This window comes from Drosophila yakuba, chromosome X (genome assembly GCF_016746365.2).
Source record: "Drosophila yakuba strain Tai18E2 chromosome X, Prin_Dyak_Tai18E2_2.1, whole genome shotgun sequence".
Lineage (NCBI taxonomy): Eukaryota > Metazoa > Arthropoda > Insecta > Diptera > Drosophilidae > Drosophila > Drosophila yakuba.
In genome coordinates, this window is record NC_052526.2 from 11,794,741 (window position 1) to 11,814,374 (window position 19,634).

Consider the following 19,634-nt stretch of genomic DNA (forward strand, 5'->3'; position numbering starts at 1 on the left):
TTTAAGGCGCTTTTCAATGGGCTTTACTTATAGAATCCTATACGAAATGAAATGCCTCGCTTTCAGTTTATAAGATGAGTATATTTGTGAGCATAATTGTTAATATTAAAATACACATAACGAGTTCTTAGGCTAAAACAGTGCAGACGTACGTATATGTAGGCTTAGGCAAATATTTATTTGGCGAGTCTATTGGAAAATTTCTTAAATATTTACACAAAAACCGAACGAGCGCCGTCGAGTACGGGCGAACTCATTAAAAGTTGGAAAAGCAAACGTTGAAAGGCACCACCGCATTTGCATAACAACAAGGAGCTGCTGGGCTTCGAAATCGAGTAAAATACGTAATTAGCGTACCGAATACAGGAGCAGCAGCAAATGGGAAATCCGAACACAGGCGCCGGCGGAGTGGGAGGTCCTGGCTGCTCCTGGCTGCTCCTGACTGCTCCTGTGTCCTGAAACCGAGCTTAGAGCTCAGCTCCATCATCGCCCTGGGTGATGTTGCTCCTGCTGCTGCTGCCGCTGTCATTGTTGCTTTGATCGCCTTAGGGATATTTCACAATATTGCTGCCGTCACCTGGCAGCTGTCCCCCACTTGTTGCGGTCGACTGTTGCTTTGCTCCTGCTGTGGATCTGGGCCCTGCTGCGGATGCTGATGCTGCTGATGCTGATGCTGTTGCACCCAGTGCTGTTGCTGCGCCAGGTTGGTACAAATGCGTGCCATAATGCACGGCGCCCGGATGACTGAAGTACGGAATAATGGCCGGCGAGGCCGCGGTCATGTGGGGCGATGGCGTGGGTCCGGCCAATAGGGAGCTGGACCCGGAGCTGCCACCGGAACCTGAACCTGCACCGGAAACGGAAACGGGTAGCTGCAACTTGGGACTTTGCACTTCGTCGACGGCCGCATACGGCGACACATACTGCTGCGCGGCATGGCCATAGAGCGGCTGCAGCAACGGCTGGTAGTGGTGGTAGTGATGGATCGGCGGCCCATTTGCCGCCGACAATCTGACCACGTGAATGGGAGCTGCTCCTGCTCCCGATCCCACCACCAATCCTGGGCCTGGACCCGCTGATTCGTGGGCCAGGCTGTAAACGGCCTTGGGGTTATTATTGCTAAAACGTGGCAATATGGCAAATTGATGCTGTTGCTGCGGATGCTGCTGCTCGGCGGGCGCCTGCACGTAAATGGGATTGTAGTGCACCAGGGGCAAGTGTTGCTGTCGTGTAGATGTTGCTGCTGCTGCTGCAGCCTGTGGTGTTCCTGTTGATGCTGCTGCTGTTGCTGTTGCTGCTGCTGCTGCTGCTGCTGTGGTGCTCGTTGTTGATGTTGTCAATGCTGTCGGAGATGTCGGTGCTGCAGGCGTGTATTTGTGTTGCTGCTGCGACTGATGCGCCTGTTTCAGGGGCTGTTGCTGTTGCTGCTGCGGCTTCTGGTGGTAGTGCTGGTGTTGCTGGTGGTGTTGCTGCTGCAGCGGATATGCTGAAAGGCGCAATGAAACAAGAGGATTACTCGCATCAGATTTCACGGCCTTACTTCTGCCCCCAAGTGCACTTTGCCCCTAATTAACCAGACCACCGTATTGCATTCCAAACGTTTCAGTTATGGCTTTGACCAAGAAGTCAAACGTTTTTGGCCTTCAATCGAGGGCATAGTTGGCTTTAAATGATTCTGAATGCATCTCCCAAACAGCACTTTAATACGAGTATAGAAAGAGGTTGTTATATTTTATAGGACTTTAATATTTAATAAGACTTCTGTATTGGCTTTCGATTGCCTAAGCCCAAGGTTTATGCAAAAAAGGGGAGTGCATGGACTTTGTGATACCCTTTACCCTTGCAAGTCGCTACCCTCTTTTGTTTTACTGGAGATCAAGTAATTGAAAATGTTGGCTTACCATAAAGTGGAGCTGGCTGCTCGGCGTAGATGGTGGATTGCTGGGACTGCGGATGTTGCAGGAAGATTCGTTGCAGTTGGAACTGCGGCTGGTGGTGGTGCACCTGTGGCTGCGGCTGGTAGATCAGCTGGGCGGGCTGGTAGGTGGGTGGTGCAGGTGGTGCAGCCACTTTGGCGTAAACAGGCTGCTGTTGTTGCTGCTGCTGCTGCTGCTGCTGGTGGTGGTGCTGCTGCAGCTGCTGGGCGGCGGCCATCAGCAGACTGGTGGGGATTTGTAGGTACGGCTGGTGGATCAGTGGTGCGCCGGGTCCAGCGAGTGGTGCACTGGCGGCATCCGACTGGTAATAGGGCTTGTACTGGCCCTGATGGTCGCGGGCCAGCGGACCCAGCAGCTGCACCACCGAATGCCTGCCGTTGGCCAAGGGCGACGAGGGTGCTGAGGGTGGTGCAGTGCTGGTGGTGCTGGTGCTGCTACTACTACTGGTGGGCGGTGGACCCAGGATCAACTGATGTTGCTGCTGCTGCTGCTGTTGCAACTGCTGCTGCTGCTGCAACTGGCGCATGTACGACAGAGGTATGGCAATTATGTACTGGATGCGTTGCTGCAACTTTTGCTGCGGCTGCGGCTGCTGCAGGTACTTCGCCTGCTGGGTGGCCGCCAGTGGTGTGGCTGCCCCCGCCTCCGGCTCAAGTTCGCCGTAATTGAAAATCGACTGCTGATGCGGATGCTGATGCGGATGCTGATGTGGCTGCAGCTGCGGCTGCGGCGAGGGGGCAGCTGGCTTATACGCGACTTGTCGCTGATAGGATTCCACTTGCGGCGGCACTGCAAAGCTGAAGCGGTGGTGCTGCGGTGGCGCCCTCTGTCCGTAGAACGCCTGCGGGGGAGGTGGGTCAAACAGAGAGAGAGAGAGAGAGAAAGAGAGAGAGAGAGAGATAGAGAGAGAGAGAGAGAGAGGGAGAGAGAGTGAGTGGGCGGTGCAAACAGAGAATGCGGCGCCTTAATTAAATGCACTCGCTGTGGTTGCTGCGTACCTGTGGCTGTGTTGCCGGCGGTGGTGCCGCCTCCGCCACCGTGTAGCGCAGCGTGGTGGGTCCGAAAATGGGCGTGGGCGTCTCCGCCTCAAAGTGGCTGCCGGGTGGGTAATACGGCCGGAAGGGGGGCTCTTTGCTCGATAGGCTCAAGTAGGGACCACCTGCAGGGGCAAATTTGCGGTCAGTCACTGTAAATACTGCAAATCGCCTTGTGGCGCTAACTGAAGTTGGTTGGCCAATTAAATTGTTACTGCCATTGAACGAGAGGGGGCCTCATGTTCGGCGGCTTAATTTGTGTACGTGGAGATACTTTGGGGTTGAATGGTGAATGAATGTTTCTCGACTTGCATTTGCTTAAAGGAATTCAAAAAGACTAATGAAAGACTTACACTGAAATGCCATATATATTTATGTAGTTACATAAGTTGCATAGTAAGTTCTCAGCTGCTAAAGATCGGAATCATGGAATCATGGATCTGCTAGCTGGAACACCTAGTCTAAATGGTAATTGCCTGATAATCGAATTTAAGGAACTGTATTCGCATACTGCTAAGCCAAAACTACTTTTTCCGACCTGCTTGCATTGTCATAGACAGAATCTGGCTTTCGCTGGGAAATCAAATTATTTTCTAGGAATAAAACTCTTCCCACTGACTGCAGCCAATTGAAATAACCATTAAATAATGATGCACTATATCCCTGACCACCGCCCACCTGTCTGATCCGATGAGTCGCGCTTCTCGGTCTTGCTCTTGGAGTCCTCCGCGACGGTGGGGGTCAGCTTGGTGGTGGTGGTGGCCTCGACCTTGTCCGCGGCCTTGGTGGAAATGGCCTCGATGTTCTCGGCGCCACAGGAAGTGGCCAGGAGGCAACAGATGGCGATGGCGATGGTGGCCAGTACCTGGAACACAGAATATTGGGGGCGTGAGAGGAGAGCAAATCGAATCGAATCGAATCGAATCGAAATGCAATCAACTTAAATCGAAATCAATGCAATAAGTTGGCCATGCTCGTTGTACATTTAGTGCATTAAACGAAAAAGTCGGAAAAAGGCGTTTGATTAAAAATATTTTCACTGCAATTCATAATAATAATTTAATTAAAATGATTTATATGCAATTATGAAATTTTATTCACCGAAGTGCAATTGTTTTCCGCTCTTGTCGCACATTATTATTTTTGCTTTTCCACTGCACACGCGATTAATAACTAATACTCGTAATTAAGCCGAGTGTGTACAATGAACCTGGCATAAAGGTAATTATTAATAAGCTTCATGCCAGCAAATACCATCCCACCCGTTTGCGTCTACTACTCGAACGCATGTGTTTGGTTTTTGTATTCACATACGAGAGTACACTCGCATCCGTGTGTATGCGGTAAATCTGATCTGATCTTTTGAGCTGAGAAATAACTTGGCCACGTTTATTGTGGTTATTTGGTCCGGTTGGTTTGGGTCGATGGTTTCATCTATATCTACATTAAATGGCGTAATTATCCAATGGCGACTCATTGATGGCGATGATGTGCTTAATCTGACTTCATATAATGTATAAATATTTAAACATTTAATAAGCAAACTACACATCGTTCTCTGTTTAAAATTATTATAAAATAATAAATGATATACAAATATCATTTATTGACTAATCACGTCTATATTTATATATATTATAAGTCAAGCCAATTATTTGATTACACTTTTTATTACTTACTTGCCAAGAGCTAACTAATATTAATTTGTGTATAACAAATTTCTACTTCTATATAGGGAAAGGAAGTCATACGAGGTGTTATTATTTACATATTATCCATAGGTGTCTGAAATTATTATCATGTACCATCCTGTGTGTTAAAACATTTAATGAATAATAAAGTTAATAAAGCTATCGCGAATCGCATTACATGTGTAAGAATTATCTCCCTTCGATTATCTGAATGCCCAGGATGGCAAGCAATCGAGCGGAAATAATCAAAATAGACGCTGATTTATATCATTATCAATATTTGATGGGCAACTTTCAGTGGGTTCGATTTCAATTACATGGGCTTAATCCTATTTTGCATTATTTACCCGTATGAGCGGCATTATTCCCATGGCTGCTGCTTTATTTATTCAAACCAACATATACCATATATATATATGGGCAAATATATATAATTTATTTTGTGTGTTCACTTATTTTTTGTTGTCGTTTTAATTTGGTTTCCTTCTGTCACTCAATTAAAATTCGATTCGTGTGGCGGGCCAACAAAAGCGGCAAACCAAAACAAAAAAGAAAAAAACTAAAACAAACAAATTTATAAACACTTTTCACGGCTATTTGTTCAATGCAGACGTTTGCTCTTGCTGTGGTTAAGTAAACGCGCGGAAAACGCTCGCGATTTTTACTGCGGCGGCCCAAATCGCTAGCTTGCGTGTTGGCCAACAAAGTGAGAGTGAAATTGGTTCGCCAGCCTTGCGTCGTTTTATAGCCAGCGCTTGGCATTCCGCCTTGCATCTTGCACTGCAAACTGGCCACCAGCAACATGCAGCATGCAGCTGGCAACTATCAACCAGCAACAAGCAACTAGCAACTAGTAACAAGCAACAAGCCAACAGCAACTTGCCACCGTTGGGGGCAAGCACCTTTTGGTGTCGCCGCGATCCGACTGAGCCATTTGTGGAGCACAATCACGGCCATTAATCGATGGTCATTGTCAGCTGCAGATTCGCCGCTCCAATTTGGCTTGCGTCATCGACTTTTTCTGCTGCATCGCCACCCATCGGTGATCGGAAGTTGATCCTCTTACTTACGAAACTGTATTTTCTGAGACAGTCCGTCGCCACTAATGGGTTGTCATAGAATTTTCCAGGAACAAATTCAAATTCAAGATAAAAATGAAATTTATAAGCTTCAATACTGAGTAACCCCCGCCCCCGCCCGGGGGCGCCATAAACATGTGTGGTGCACTGCAACAAGAGGGGAAATAAGCAATAATGCGTTGCTAGACCAATCTTTATATTTCAGGAGAATCTTGCCCAACTAAAATACGTTTAAAGTACTTGTTTTAAATACTTGTTGTTTCCACAACCCACCCATCGCGAATCAATAAGGCTTAGCACTAGAACTTTTAGTTCAATCGAACTTGAACTAATTCCGCACATTACATTAAGTACCACTTCTCGCTGCATTCTCGTTGTTGCCCCAAGTGGGATTAGCTTGCACTCATTAGGAGTTTGTTTTTGCATTGCAGGTCCTGTGGCGACCACGGGTCGGGTCCTTCGGGTGTTTGGATGCCTGACAAGCCTCGTCCTGGCAATTTCCGTTGTTGAACGAAGCGTTTACAACGGACGATGATTTTATGAGGGCTCCTAATAAAATCAAGTGGCTTTCCATAAAACTTAACTGTTACTTTGGCAATGGCACACAACTCCACTAACATTCTGCCCCCAAATGACCCACTCTATTCCCACCTTTGGCTTTGGCTGTCGAAAAATGCTATGCCCATGCCATATCATATAAAAGTCCCTCAATTTGCAGTCGGACATAAAATGTGTGCGGCAAGTTAAGAGCTCCTCATCTCCATCTCCATTTCCATCCACATTTGGAAATGACTGCAGGTTAAAAGTCCCCTATTCTTTTGCACATCGTGCTGTGCCCGGTAACATCCACTTAATTGTTCTTTGGACAGCAAAGTGTTATAATTAGTAGTGCCAACGAGATGATGTGGGCGGCAGTGGGAGTGGCAAGTGGGCGAAAAAGCGGTTTCGCATGCATGGTTAGTTTTTGGTTTTTGTTTAGCAAGTTTGTTGGTTCGAAAGGTTGGCCAGGATGAAAAGCATCCGATGTGATGTGCTCCAGTGCGAAAATTGTGCTAAAATCAAACGGAGCAAACTTTTTCACTTTCAGCAAATTGTGCTTCTCCCTGCTTTTCTCTTTTTTTGCACCCCTACTTACCGCAAATTGCCTTTGGTGTGGTATAAAATATTCAAAAAGAGAAAAGAATATTGCCCAATATCTTTGTGTCTGAATTTTGGTATTTACTTATGTGCGGCTGGCTGTTTCTAATTGGTGCCCACCCTGAGTGTATGATTATTATTTGATATAAATTCCAGCTTGTAAATGAGAAATTATGATTTTTAAAACTATGATATTACTATAGAGAATTTTCAAATTGCGTTTGCAATCTCTGCTCCCAACGAAATGCGAATAATTACAAATGAAAACGTGAAATAATTATTAATTCGCTCGGAAATCTAACCTAATCGAATTTCCACACAACAGAACCAATTTTCGGCCACGAATAATTGCATCAGTTCTATAATGATATATATTTTAATTTGCCACATGCTTCACTTGCAGCGCAATTTTGACCTGAACCCAGCATCAAATGCGACCCAAATTATAGACGGTTGCACAAACGATACAACCCGATAATCCACGGCGTTATCAAATCGCAAATGATTGTGTCGCCAGTTTGTCATTTCATTGCGTGGCCGCATAATTTATGGCCAGACTTGGACCGTTCCAGAAACTAATTAGGGAGCCCAGTATTAGGGGGAAACTGCGAACTAAAAACTAGAAACTGGCAACTGAAAACTCGAAACTGAAAACTGAGGCCAGGAAACAGCGATGCGATGCGATGCGTTGGCAATCGTACTTATGCAATCGAATGGCTCGAAATGGTCGAAACTAAATCAGTGCAACGCAAAACTGGTTATCAAAGCCCCAAAAGGAAGCGTGCAAAGCCATCAGCCATCGGCCATCGGCCATCGACAATCGGCTGCGTCAATTATTTTCACGGAAATGCACCTCGTGCTGTCGCATTTTGGGCGAAATGCGGCCTGAAATCGAGATCCGCAGCCAGGTGGGGTCCCCAATTCGCAATTCGCAATTCGCCATCGGCAATCCCCCAGCCCCAAAGTCCAATCCCCCAATGCGACTCCACACTCCTCACTCCCCACACAACTGGTTTCGACGGCATTTGGCTCGACAAGTGCACTACTAGCCTTCTTTCGGGTCTTCCGTCGATCCGCTGCTCAGTATTAGCTTGAGTACACTGGGAAAAAACACTGAAGCGAAAATTAATCTTAATTATTTCATTTTTATTGATCGTTTGATACAGTTTGATCGTTACAAATTAAACATGCTCTGTAACGAATAATATACATATAAATATAAAATATTATTTAGTGGCAGATTATAAACAGAACAGCACCTTTTGTGTCAGTGCAATAAAGCATTTGGAATGCTCCAGTTCACCCTTTTTCCTATTAAAGCCACATAAATTCCCATTAACATTGGTCACATTGCCAGGCAGTCATTACACTTTATTAGGAGCAATTACTCCCAGTGTATTTTTGATGTTGTTCAATGAAGAGTATTACATGAATAAAATTCCTAGCAATTACAAACAGTTTTTTGTCGAAAGAAAATACTGGTTAAATCAGTAGATTTGATATATATAAAGAAATCCCTTTAAACTTGGCGAATTCCCATTGAATTTATTATTGCTCAGTTCTATTTGACACTAATTGCTGACTGTGAGTGATTGTTTTAGAAGCCAAAGTTAATGTCTGTAAGCTTTGTGAAGTAAATTGTATATTTTCAAGGTTTATTGGCATATTTTGATGAGAACATTCGAAATATTGGTCCGAATATGGAATGGCATACCTCGTTGAGCTCGTAATTAAATTTCCCATCGAACTGTGTTTTCAAAGAAAAAAAATATTATTTTCACTTTTCTTCCAATTTTTTATGATGATTTTTTGCCAATAACCCATTTTCTGTTATTTTGCCACTATATTTATCAGTATTTTGATAAGACCATTCGAAATATTGGTCCGAATATGGAATGGCATACCTCGTTCGGCTCGTAATTAAATTTCCTATCGAACTGTGTTTTCGAAAAAAAAAATTTATTATTTTCACTTTTCTTCCAATTTTTTATGATGATTTTTTGCCGAAAATCGCTTTTCTCTTATTTTGCTACTATAAATATCAGTATTTTGATCAGAACATTCGAAATATTGGTCCGAATATGGAATGGCATACCTCGATGAGCTCGTAATTAAATTTCCTATCGAACTATGTTTTCAAAAAAAAAAATATTATTTTCACTTTTCTTCCAATTTTTTATGATGATTTTTTGCCAATAACCCATTTTCTGTTATTTTGCCACTATATTTATCAGTATTTTGATAAGAACATTCGAAATAATGGTCCGAATGTGGAATGGCATACCTCGTTGAGCTCGTAATTAAATTTCCTATCGAACTGTGTTTTCAAAAAAAAAAAAATATTATTTTCACTTTTCTTCCAATTTTTTATGATGATTTTTTGCCAATAACCCATTTTCTGTTATTTTGCCACTATATTTATCAGTATTTTGATAAGAACATTCGAAATAATGGTCCGAATGTGGAATGGCATACCTCGTTGAGCTCGTAATTAAATTTCCTATCGAACTGTGTTTTCAAAAAAAAAAAAATATTATTTTCACTTTTCTTCCAATTTTTTATGATGATTTTTTGCCAATAACCCATTTTCTGTTATTTTGCCACTATATTTATCAGTATTTTGATAAGACCATTCGAAATATTGGTCCGAATATGGAATGGCATACCTCGTTCGGCTCGTAATTAAATTTCCTATCGAACTGTGTTTTCGAAAAAAAAATTTATTATTTTCACTTTTCTTCCAATTTTTTATGATGATTTTTTGCCAATAACCCATTTTCTGTTATTTTGCCACTATATTTATCAGTATTTTGATAAGAACATTCGAAATAATGGTCCGAATGTGGAATGGCATACCTCGTTGAGCTTGTAATTAAATTTCCTATCGAACTGTGTTTTCGAAAAAAAAATATATTATTTTCACTTTTCTTCCAATTTTTGATGATCATTTTTTGCCGAAAATCGCTTTTCTCTTATTTTGCGACTATAAATATTAGTATTTTGATCAGAACATTGGAAATATTGGTCCGAATATGGAATGGCATACCTCGTTGAGCTCGTAATTAAATTTCCTATCGAACTGTGTTTTCAAAGAAAAAAAAATATTATTTTCACTTTTCTTCCAATTTTTTATGATGATTTTTTGCCAATAACCCATTTTCTGTTATTTTGCCACTATATTTATCAGTATTTTGATCAGAACATTGGAAATATTGGTCCGAATATGGAATGGCATACCTCGTTGAGCTCGTAATTAAATTTCCTATCAAACTGTGTTTTCGAAAAAAAAAAATAATATTTTCACTTTTCTTCCAATTTTTGATGATGATTTTTTGCCAAAAATCGATTTTCTGTTATTTTGCCACTACATTTATCAGTATTTTGATCAGAACATTCGAAATAATGGTCCGAATATAAAACGGCATACCTCGTTGAGCTCGTAATTAAATTTCCTATCAAACTGTGTTTTCGAAAAAAAAAAAATATTATTTTCACTTTTCTTCCAATTTTTGATGATCATTTTTTGCCGAAAATCGCTTTTCTCTTATTTTGCGACTATAAATATTAGTATTTTGATCAGAACATTGGAAATATTGGTCCGAATATGGAATGGCATACCTCGTTGAGCTCGTAATTAAATTTCCTATCGAACTGTGTTTTCAAAGAAAAAAAAATATTATTTTCACTTTTCTTCCAATTTTTTATGATGATTTTTTGCCAATAACCCATTTTCTGTTATTTTGCCACTATATTATCAGTATTTTGATCAAAACATTCGAAATAATGGTCCGAATGTGGAATGGCATACCTCGTTGATCTCGTAATTAAATTTCCTATCTAACTGTGTTTTCGAAAAAAAAATTTATTATTTTCACTTTTCTTCCAATTTTTGATGATCATTTTTTGCCGAAAATCGCTTTTCTCTTATTTTGCCACTATATTTATCAGTATTTTGATAAGAACATTCGAAATAATGGTCCGAATGTGGAATGGCATACCTCGTTGAGCTCGTAATTAAATTTCCTATCAAACTGTGTTTTCGAAAAAAAAAAAATATCATTTTCACTTTTCTTCCAATTTTTGATGATCATTTTTTGCCGAAAATCGCTTTTCTCTTAATTTGCGACTATAAATATCAGTATTTTGATCAGAACATTGGAAATATTGGTCCGAATATGGAATGGCATACCTCGTTGAGCTCGTAATTAAATTTCCCATCGAACTGTGTTTTCAAAGAAAAAAAATATTATTTTCACTTTTCTTCCAATTTTTTATGATGATTTTTTGCCAATAACCCATTTTCTGTTATTTTGCCACTATATTTATCAGTATTTTGATCGGAACATTCGAAATATTGGTCCGAATATGGAATGGCATACCTCGTTGAGCTTGTAATTAAATTTCCTATCGAACTGTGTTTTCGAAAAAAAATATATATTATTTTCACTTTTCTTCCAATTTTTGATGATCATGTTTTGCCGAAAATCGCTTTTCTCTTATTTTGCTACTATAAATATCAGTATTTTGATCAGAACATTCGAAATAATGGTCCGAATATGGAATGGCATACCTCGTTGAACTCGTAATTAAATTTCCTATCAAACTGTGTTTTCGAGAAAAAAAAAATATTATTTTCACTTTTCTTCCAATTTTTTATGATGATTTTTTTGCCAATTACCCATTTTCTGTTATTTTGCCACTATATTTATCAGTATTTTGATAAGACCATTCGAAATATTGGTCCGAATATGGAATGGCATACCTCGTTCGGCTCGTAATTAAATTTCCTATCAAACTGTGTTTTCAAAAAAAAAATTATATTATTTTCACTTTTCTTCCAATTTTTGGTGTTGATTTTTTGCCGAAAATCGCTTTTCTGTTATTTTGCCACTATATTTATCAGTATTTTGATCAGAACATTCGAAATAATGGTCCGAATATGGAATGGCATACCTCGTTGAGCTTGTAATTAAATTTCCTATCGTGTCCTAACTGTGTCTTAAAAAAAAAAAAAATTTTTTTTCACTTTTCTTCCAATTTTTTATGATGATTTTTTGCCAATAACCCCTTTTCTGTTATTTTGCCACTATATTTAACAGTATTTTGATCAGAATCTGCAGCAGAGTCGGGTTCAATCTCGGATTCGCTTCAAGGGGCCTTGAAGTCCGTTGGCCAAACGCAGACTCAAAGTGGTTGACAACGCAAGCGGGACATGCCGAAAACTAAGCCCCTCCACATGGCCATCCAAACCAGATTGCGTGGCACCAGCAACTTCTCCAACTCCTCTATCGCCTCAAGCTCCACAGCATCCCAGCAGCACAGCATCACAGCATCACAGCATCCAACTTTCCAACACCCAACTTCCCACCTCGGGCCAGCTAACTTAGCTAACTTGGCCTGCTCAGCTCCCCCAACAGTTAAAAGCTAAATTATTCATTACAATTTCCGCGCTGACGAGAAAAAAAGCGCGCACACACTGCAGATACGGGTGAAAAAGGAGAAAAAGGAGAAAAAGACGAAAAAGTTTTCCATGGAAATGCTTCAAATGCTCATTTGAATCTGCCACGTAATTTAGCTTGCGGTCTGTGTGCCCAACTTGCTGGGGAAAACGAGCGCGATTTCGGCGCTGTTTTAAACGCAGCAGTTCAGTTGACTTTAAATAAGTTGGCGCTGCATTGAAACGATGCCAATTTCTGTTGCCAAACTGTTTGAATTGTGGCTGTGACAGTGGCTCACATCGTTGGGGCCGAATTGAGTTTTCAGCTTTCAGTGCTTCCGCCTACAGTCCAGCTTCCTTAAATCGAACTTCAGCCAACTCTGCTGCACATTGGTCATCTTTGTGTCTTTCTTGGTTGGTTTTTAAAGCAAAGTTCAAAGGCAAGGCACCAATGTGACAGCAGTTCAAAATTTAACTTGCAGTGCAAACGAAGGTATTTAAATAGAGTTCTTAGAAAATAAGTAAATTTAAATATAAAATATTTTTGTGTTAAATCGAAGTTACACTGCTGGCAATAATTTGCGATTCTGCGAGTTCTCTCTGTATGTTGTTATTCGCGTGAATTTCCTTTTTGCTTGCGCAGCTTATCATGCATTCAACGCGATATATTGTGTCCTTGGCCACTTGTTGTCACTCCCTGTTGGCCGCCCAGCCACCCACTTGGCGGCTCTCTTGACTTTTAAACCAGGCCAGAAACTTTCGTTAATTTTAATCAAAAAACACTTTGTTGTTGCTGGCGCTGCTGCTTTGTGGCGGCTGGAAAAAAGCGTTTAATTGGGCAAGGGAATACGCACTACAAACATCCACATCCAAACATCCATCCAAACAGCGGCACCAACCGACCCAACAATACAAAACAGGCCAGCGGAAAAAGTTTGCGAAGAATGAAAATGAGAACAAAGTGAATACAAGCTGACAACTAATTTAATCAAATACAAAATACAGAATGGGGCTGGGATACAAGAGGGAAGCCAGCTATTTCGAGTGGAGAAAGTGAAGGAATAAATTAATAAAAATGAAAAGTATTTGCCAAGTACGAATGATTATCATTCATCATCATTCAACGCCAGAATTGCCATTCTAAATAATGCAGCGCGCGAGGAAACAGCACTTTTAACTAGATCTATAATTAGAAAAGAGAATAGCTACAATCCGTATCCGTTTATGATACTTCTACAGTGATACTTCCTCCTTTGGCTGAAGGGACCTGTCTCGAATTCAGCTGCATGGAAACGCATTCAGCTGTGCCAAAAAGGGCCGCAAACGAGGCTCACATCAGGCATATGAATACACAAACACGGCCGGCCAGCAAATGAACATGACATTTATCTAAGCATAAATCAGAAAAACCTGTAACTGACAGTGTGTTCTCCTCTTTACTGAGAGCGCTATTCGCCAGTGGATACAGTGGACTCCAAAAATGCCAAATGCACAGAAAAGGTTGCCTAATAAACCCAACGATGGCCACCGACTAAAATAAGAACCGAATTGCCCAGTCAAATGAAAAACTCTTTAAATGCAATTGCTGGACGAGCTGAATGAGCTGGGCTGGGCGTCGATTTGTTCACTGAATATTTTGTGGATGCATTCCGAGGTGGTCGATGGGCAATGCGGCGTGGAGGACCAAGTAAACATTACGAAACCAGTTAGCAGATAGTATAATTTCCGCTATCGCCGTCCGTATCCGGCGAACGACAAGGAATGCCGTGCAGTGCTGGACACTTCGGGCTTTGGTTGCAAGCCACCCGTGGCAAAACTCAAATCAATATCTACGGACTATTGAATACCTTGCACTTTTTGGCTACTTTAAATAGATTTGCTTACTGCATTGCGCCTTAACTCAATGATATTGTAAATGCCAGCCTTTAGTTTAAATATATAGACTTACGATAAATTTCAGCTTGATTGCTCCAATTCTTGTGGGTAAGCGCCTAATTTGTCCACACTAATACACCCCGTTTTTTAGAGGGTACCAAGCACTTTTTCCCTGCAATAACGGCAATTGGCAAGCTCCGAATGGAAGCCATGCCATGAATAAGTAAGCAAGCTCCCAAGAAGTGCCTGCAATTGGTGCCATGTACTCGGCGCATCTGGTTCGGTTCCTTCTGGGTTTTTCAAGGTGGCTGGTCATTCAGGTCTGCCGTAAGCTGCAAAGCTTATTACGATTCGAAAGAATGCCTCCGAATCGAAGGAAAGGCGTACACTTTTTTCTTCCAGTGCCTCTGAGAAATCATGTGCCTGCATAAATTTTCGGCCAATGGACGAGGTGTACACTGTACACCCATTGTGAACATGCAAATATCTTCAGATGTGAGAAACGCAACTGGACTTAAAATTCAATAGATTTTCCCTAGGTTAACACTTAACTTTTCCATTAAATGTAGAACCAAGGTGGATTTTATTAGCCATACACATAAAGTAAGAAGGAGTTAAATGTAGAACCAAAGTGGATTTTATTAGCCAAACACATAAAGTAAGAAGGAGTTATCATGAAACTGTTCCTAAAATAAGCAAAAATAATTTTGTATGCAATACAATGTAAAACCTTTATGAAGAAGAACTTGCAAAGAAACTCCGGCAGGTTAAGTAGTTTCTACGGGGAGCAGTGCCATCCGATCATAATTCGATGTAATTGCATGATTCTGTCTTCAAGTGGGTGGGGTTCACAAAAAGTCCATTAAAAGCGGAGCACTCATTGACTAGCAACGCCAACAACAGGCGGGCAGGCAGGAAATTAAAGGGGAACTGGAAACTGGGAGCTGAGCCCCAGCCTGGTTGTAATTGACGCCACCCGAGTGGGTGGGTGAGTGGTGCTACCATCATGCAGCCCATCATCCACCCTTCCTTCGACTTGCCACTGCCATCATTCGGGGCAGTCAAGTGTGCAACACTTTGGGGCATTCGCAGCATGCGCGGCAACTTTGCATTTTACCGGCACCCCGTTTTCTTCTGAAAAAAACCCACATTTTTTCGAGTCGAGTTGAGTTAAGTTGAGTTGAGACGAGTTGAGTCGAGTCACTCACTCAGTCAGTTAAGTTTCCTGCCGCAGCAATTATATCATTTCCCCACAACCAAGTCTCGTTTCATTCGTGCGTGAACGAATTTCAGCTAATTTGCACATTTTTCATATTTTCATATTTTATTTGTTCGACGCCTAATTTCGTTTCCTTTGCCACTGCTTTTCATTTACTTTTCATTTTGCAGCCACGATCGAAATGCGGCACTTCGACTTCACTGGCGCATATCTTCACTTCGTATATCTGGTACGTAGTGGCAATCAAAGCGTCAAATTGTCGGTTGTTTTCTGACAGGAAGAGGAAGGTACTAGCTCTCCCACGCAGCAGAAATAATTAACATTTAGCTTCGATTAGGCATCCATTTAATTAGCTCTCCGCACTAGTGAATTTTCCACTAATTTCTTTATTTAGGCGAGTCATCGGTGTTGTATTATCGCATGCATAGCTCTTTTGCACGTATTATTAGTTTTGGGCAGACTCTTACTTTATTGGCCGCGAGTCAATTTTGTAAATCATTTATTCAAATGAGTGAAAAGTTTCCGCATTCTTGAGCTGTACTTTCGACCCAAGCGCATGTGAATCGAATTTGTGACTCACGCACTTGTGACACCCCCAGTTTTCTGAGCCCGGCCAACGTGTGGTATGAGTAATGAGTTGCAAGCGCAGGGCGACGAGGCAAAGAAATAAATGAGCAACTGTTTGCTGGCTCAGGTTGAAAGGCTGAAAGGTTTAAATGTTGGAAATGTTGAAAGGGAGTGGCTGCGAGTGCGACGAGCCGGCTAAGTGGCGCAGGAAATCCCAGTGGAAGGTCCTTGGGTGACCTAGAATTGTTCATAATTTTCATTTTCTCGAAATATGCACAGCAAGTTATGACCCGTGCAGGAAGCGAGTAAGCTTTATAATGGAAAAAACATATCAATTATCTCTCGTTTTATATTTTGCACACACTTCTTTGACTTGGCCATATATGCTCACAATAATGGAAACATAACAGAGTGAGCAAAAACACACAGCGAGAAACGGGTTGTGCATTGTTATGAAACGCAAGATTTATAGTAATAATTTTATAAAAATAAAATACATAAAAATGTGCACGTGACAGTTACATACTTTTCAAAGAAACTCGTAACCCTTCTCCTCTGTGAATAACGGCTAAATTATTGTATTTTCAATTGTTTAAATTCTTTTTAATTTAAATGCATTGATTCTCCGTATTGCTATGGCTATTTGCTGTCTCTTATTTGGAGTGCAGACTGTACCTTTCAATTGCGTTTTGTGCCCAGTAAGGGTTAATTAGGCTGCCAACTTAGTTTCCTGCACCGAACTGCAATAGCACTCTCCACGGCAGGTGAAATGAAATGAAATGAACAATTGCACGGCGAGAATGAAATTTCATTTGGCGGAATCATTAAATTTGCAAGCAAATGGAATGTGCCCAAAAGCCGACTTTTCCCGGAGCTAATAAGTTACTTAGTGCTTCACATCTTCGTCACAATGTGCACTCAAAGTGGAGAAGTTTTTCCGAGGCCATCGGATGTGGGAACGAAGCTCGAGGGTTCCTGTATCGTGGAGTCCTGGTGTCCTGGTGTCCTGGAGTGCTGTAGATGGGGGGTCAAAGTTAATAGCTGGCACGTAGTTCGAAGCACACACACACATACACACAGTTCTGCAGCCAAAGGATCCCACTGCCCTCGTTTAATACGCACCTCTATTCGGCGTCGCCTTTTTACATATTTAATGAAATTATTTTCAACAATTTATAATTGCCACGAGCAGTCAGTTCGGCCAGGATACTCGCCACCTCATCCACATCCTTCGGCAGGACTCGCCCATCCCCTCACTTCACCATCAATGCTGTCCTTGGCTGTGCTTTAGTTAAATGTGCCCCGGGGAGAGTTTTGCTGGCAAACAAATTATTATAAAGATATACACGAAAATATGTATATTTTTATACGACTACCTAAGCTGGGGGAGTATCTGCCATCGATGTGGAGCCACTGCCTGCATCCTGGATTCGGCATCCCATGTCCCACGGCGCCAGTTTAGCTGCTCCCCTCGGAAGCGACTTACCTGCTGCCCCAAAACGATTAATAATCTAAGTTGAAAGGGCCAGGATCTAGTCGCACAAAATGTAATGAGGCTGAAAACTACGCATAATATTTACTATTAAGGAAAATGAGCTATTACCCAGCCAAATCTGCGAAAAGAACGTGTGTCTCGAAGTTGATAAAGCTTTCAGTTGTTTAAAAAAAAAAATCAAAGTTTAATTGGTATATTTAGCTTGGTATTTCGATATGATTGCGATAATGCGTGTGCATATAAATAGCATACATTCATAAATAATTCATACTTCTCGTTTGAGCTGGGAACCTTCTGTCTTTCTGTTTGGCACGTAATTCGCCAATTTGGTGAGTGGCTAAAAAAAGGTTTTTGAATTTTTAATTGGAAAAGCATTCGTGCGTGCCTTGTTTTGGGGCCCTTCTTTCCTTTCCTTTCCTTTCCTTTCCTTTCCGGGCAACGGGCAAGTGTTGTAATAATAACAATTCGCTATCTCCGCCTATATCCCTTTTATTGGGCTTGTCTGCTGCTTATCATTTGACAGCCTCCGGCCGAGAGGAGAACCCTTATCAAAAGCGAGAGACGTCACATTATATTGAGCTAAAATCAGTTTACAACATGTGTGTGGGGCGAATAGAAATGCCAGGGCATCAACGGATACGAAAATCTATTTCGTATTTACCCATTTTCCTTGTCACATCTAACTGGGGGAAAGCAATGATTTGGGCATTCCCAGGGAGCTCAGATGATGGGGGGCACTTGGGGTAAGTCCTGCAGCTTATTGCACAGAACAATGCCATCAATCAAACTTGGCCAATAATGCGAGTATCTGAGTATCTGAGTATTTGAGTATCTGAGCCTCTGACCGACACTTCACCTCCTTCAAAGCCCACAACCCACTGCGTAAATGTCAACTAATGGTTGTAATTGGCGCGACTTGAGCCTTCAATGACATTCATTAAATCGCTGACTCTTTGAAGTGAAGTTGGGACTCTATCCTAATTGGAAATTCTTTTCATTCCTCACCGATCTCTGTAGCCCGTAAGTTATAATAACATTTGATAATTAGCAAAGCAAAAGTTTCACTTGATGGGGATGGATGGGTTATGGGAGAGTATCCATGAATATTCATTTAACCACCTACCATTGCTTCGTTCTATAAACTTGGATTGAAAGCCCAATTAAATTCCTTTAAGGCCTACCTCCACCAGTTCTCGAGAACCATAAAATAATTGTTGGCAATTCACATGCATGTAGAATCCAATAGAAGTGTATTTAGCTTGAAGTTTTATTAGGTTTCTTCTTTATCTGTTTCGGTAGGTCCAAAATACATAACATGTGTTTGATTCGTTTTCATTGTTCATCTTAGTTTCGATACAATAGTTACAATACAATTTCCACTTTCGCATAGAACAATATTATTGCTTTTGTGCAAGCTCAAATCTTTCTTTCGTACATAAAAATTGATGTCGTTCGTTAAATATATTATGTGTAGCACTCAAAAAAAAAAAGGAAGATTAGCTCACAGATATTAAGAGTAGACCTAGGAGAAACAGTGGCAGATGTTCTTCTTGCACTGGCCCACCCAGTGACCTTGGCGCTTGCAGTAGCTGTGGCACTGGGGGTGGTGTGGGTGGTGGGCCGAGAGCTGGGCGCAGTGGGCGGGGTCCGGCTGAATGTGGCGCACCTTGATCGCCACTATGCCCAGTGGCTTGTCAGTGGCGTCCTCCTCCCCGAAAGCGGTGTCCAGCTGGTTGGCATCGGGTGCGGGAATATCGGGAACACTCCCCTCCACGGGATTCGCCCGACCTTGGCCCAGGAACAGGCCGATGGCGAGGATCAGGCAGAGCAGCAGGGCGGGCTTAATTGCACTCATCTCGGTGGCAAGCGAACAACTGACGCGCTTCCGTTCCCAAGATTTCGATGCGAGCTCCCCCTTCCACTGCTCCAATGCCGCCTTATCAGTTTCACTTCCCGCTCAAGGTCACAAAGCTCAGCTCTTGGCACTCAGCACTCAACACTCAGTTCTCAGCTCTTGGCCGTTCTAATCGCTGTAAGTGGAAGTGGAAGACGCACTGCGCGATTCTCTGCTCTTTTGCGATTGCGCCTCGGTTTGGCTCAAGTTTCAGATTGGATCCGTTTGGGTTCACAGCTGCTCTGCGACTTAACTCCAGACGAGTCCAT

The 19,634-nt window shown here is 42.0% G+C and overlaps 2 protein-coding genes across 2 annotated transcripts; both read right to left on the reverse strand.

Moving 5' to 3' along the window:
- Nucleotides 1-60: 60 nt before the first annotated feature.
- On the reverse strand, nucleotides 61-5,736 carry LOC6525110 (chromatin modification-related protein eaf-1). Its single transcript, XM_002100913.3, has 5 exons — nucleotides 5,010-5,736; nucleotides 3,650-3,836; nucleotides 2,936-3,096; nucleotides 1,902-2,778; nucleotides 61-1,486 (listed from the first exon to the last, which is right to left on the reverse strand). Exons 1-5 carry the CDS (start codon nucleotides 5,031-5,033, stop codon nucleotides 546-548), a joined length of 2,190 nt encoding a protein of 729 aa, XP_002100949.2. The 5' UTR covers nucleotides 5,034-5,736; the 3' UTR covers nucleotides 61-545.
- A 12,984-nt stretch (nucleotides 5,737-18,720) lies between these two features.
- On the reverse strand, nucleotides 18,721-19,356 carry LOC6525111. Its single transcript, XM_002100914.4, has one exon. The coding sequence runs from the start codon at nucleotides 19,324-19,326 to the stop codon at nucleotides 18,994-18,996; it is 333 nt and encodes a 110-aa protein (XP_002100950.1). The 5' UTR covers nucleotides 19,327-19,356; the 3' UTR covers nucleotides 18,721-18,993.
- Nucleotides 19,357-19,634: the final 278 nt, after the last annotated feature.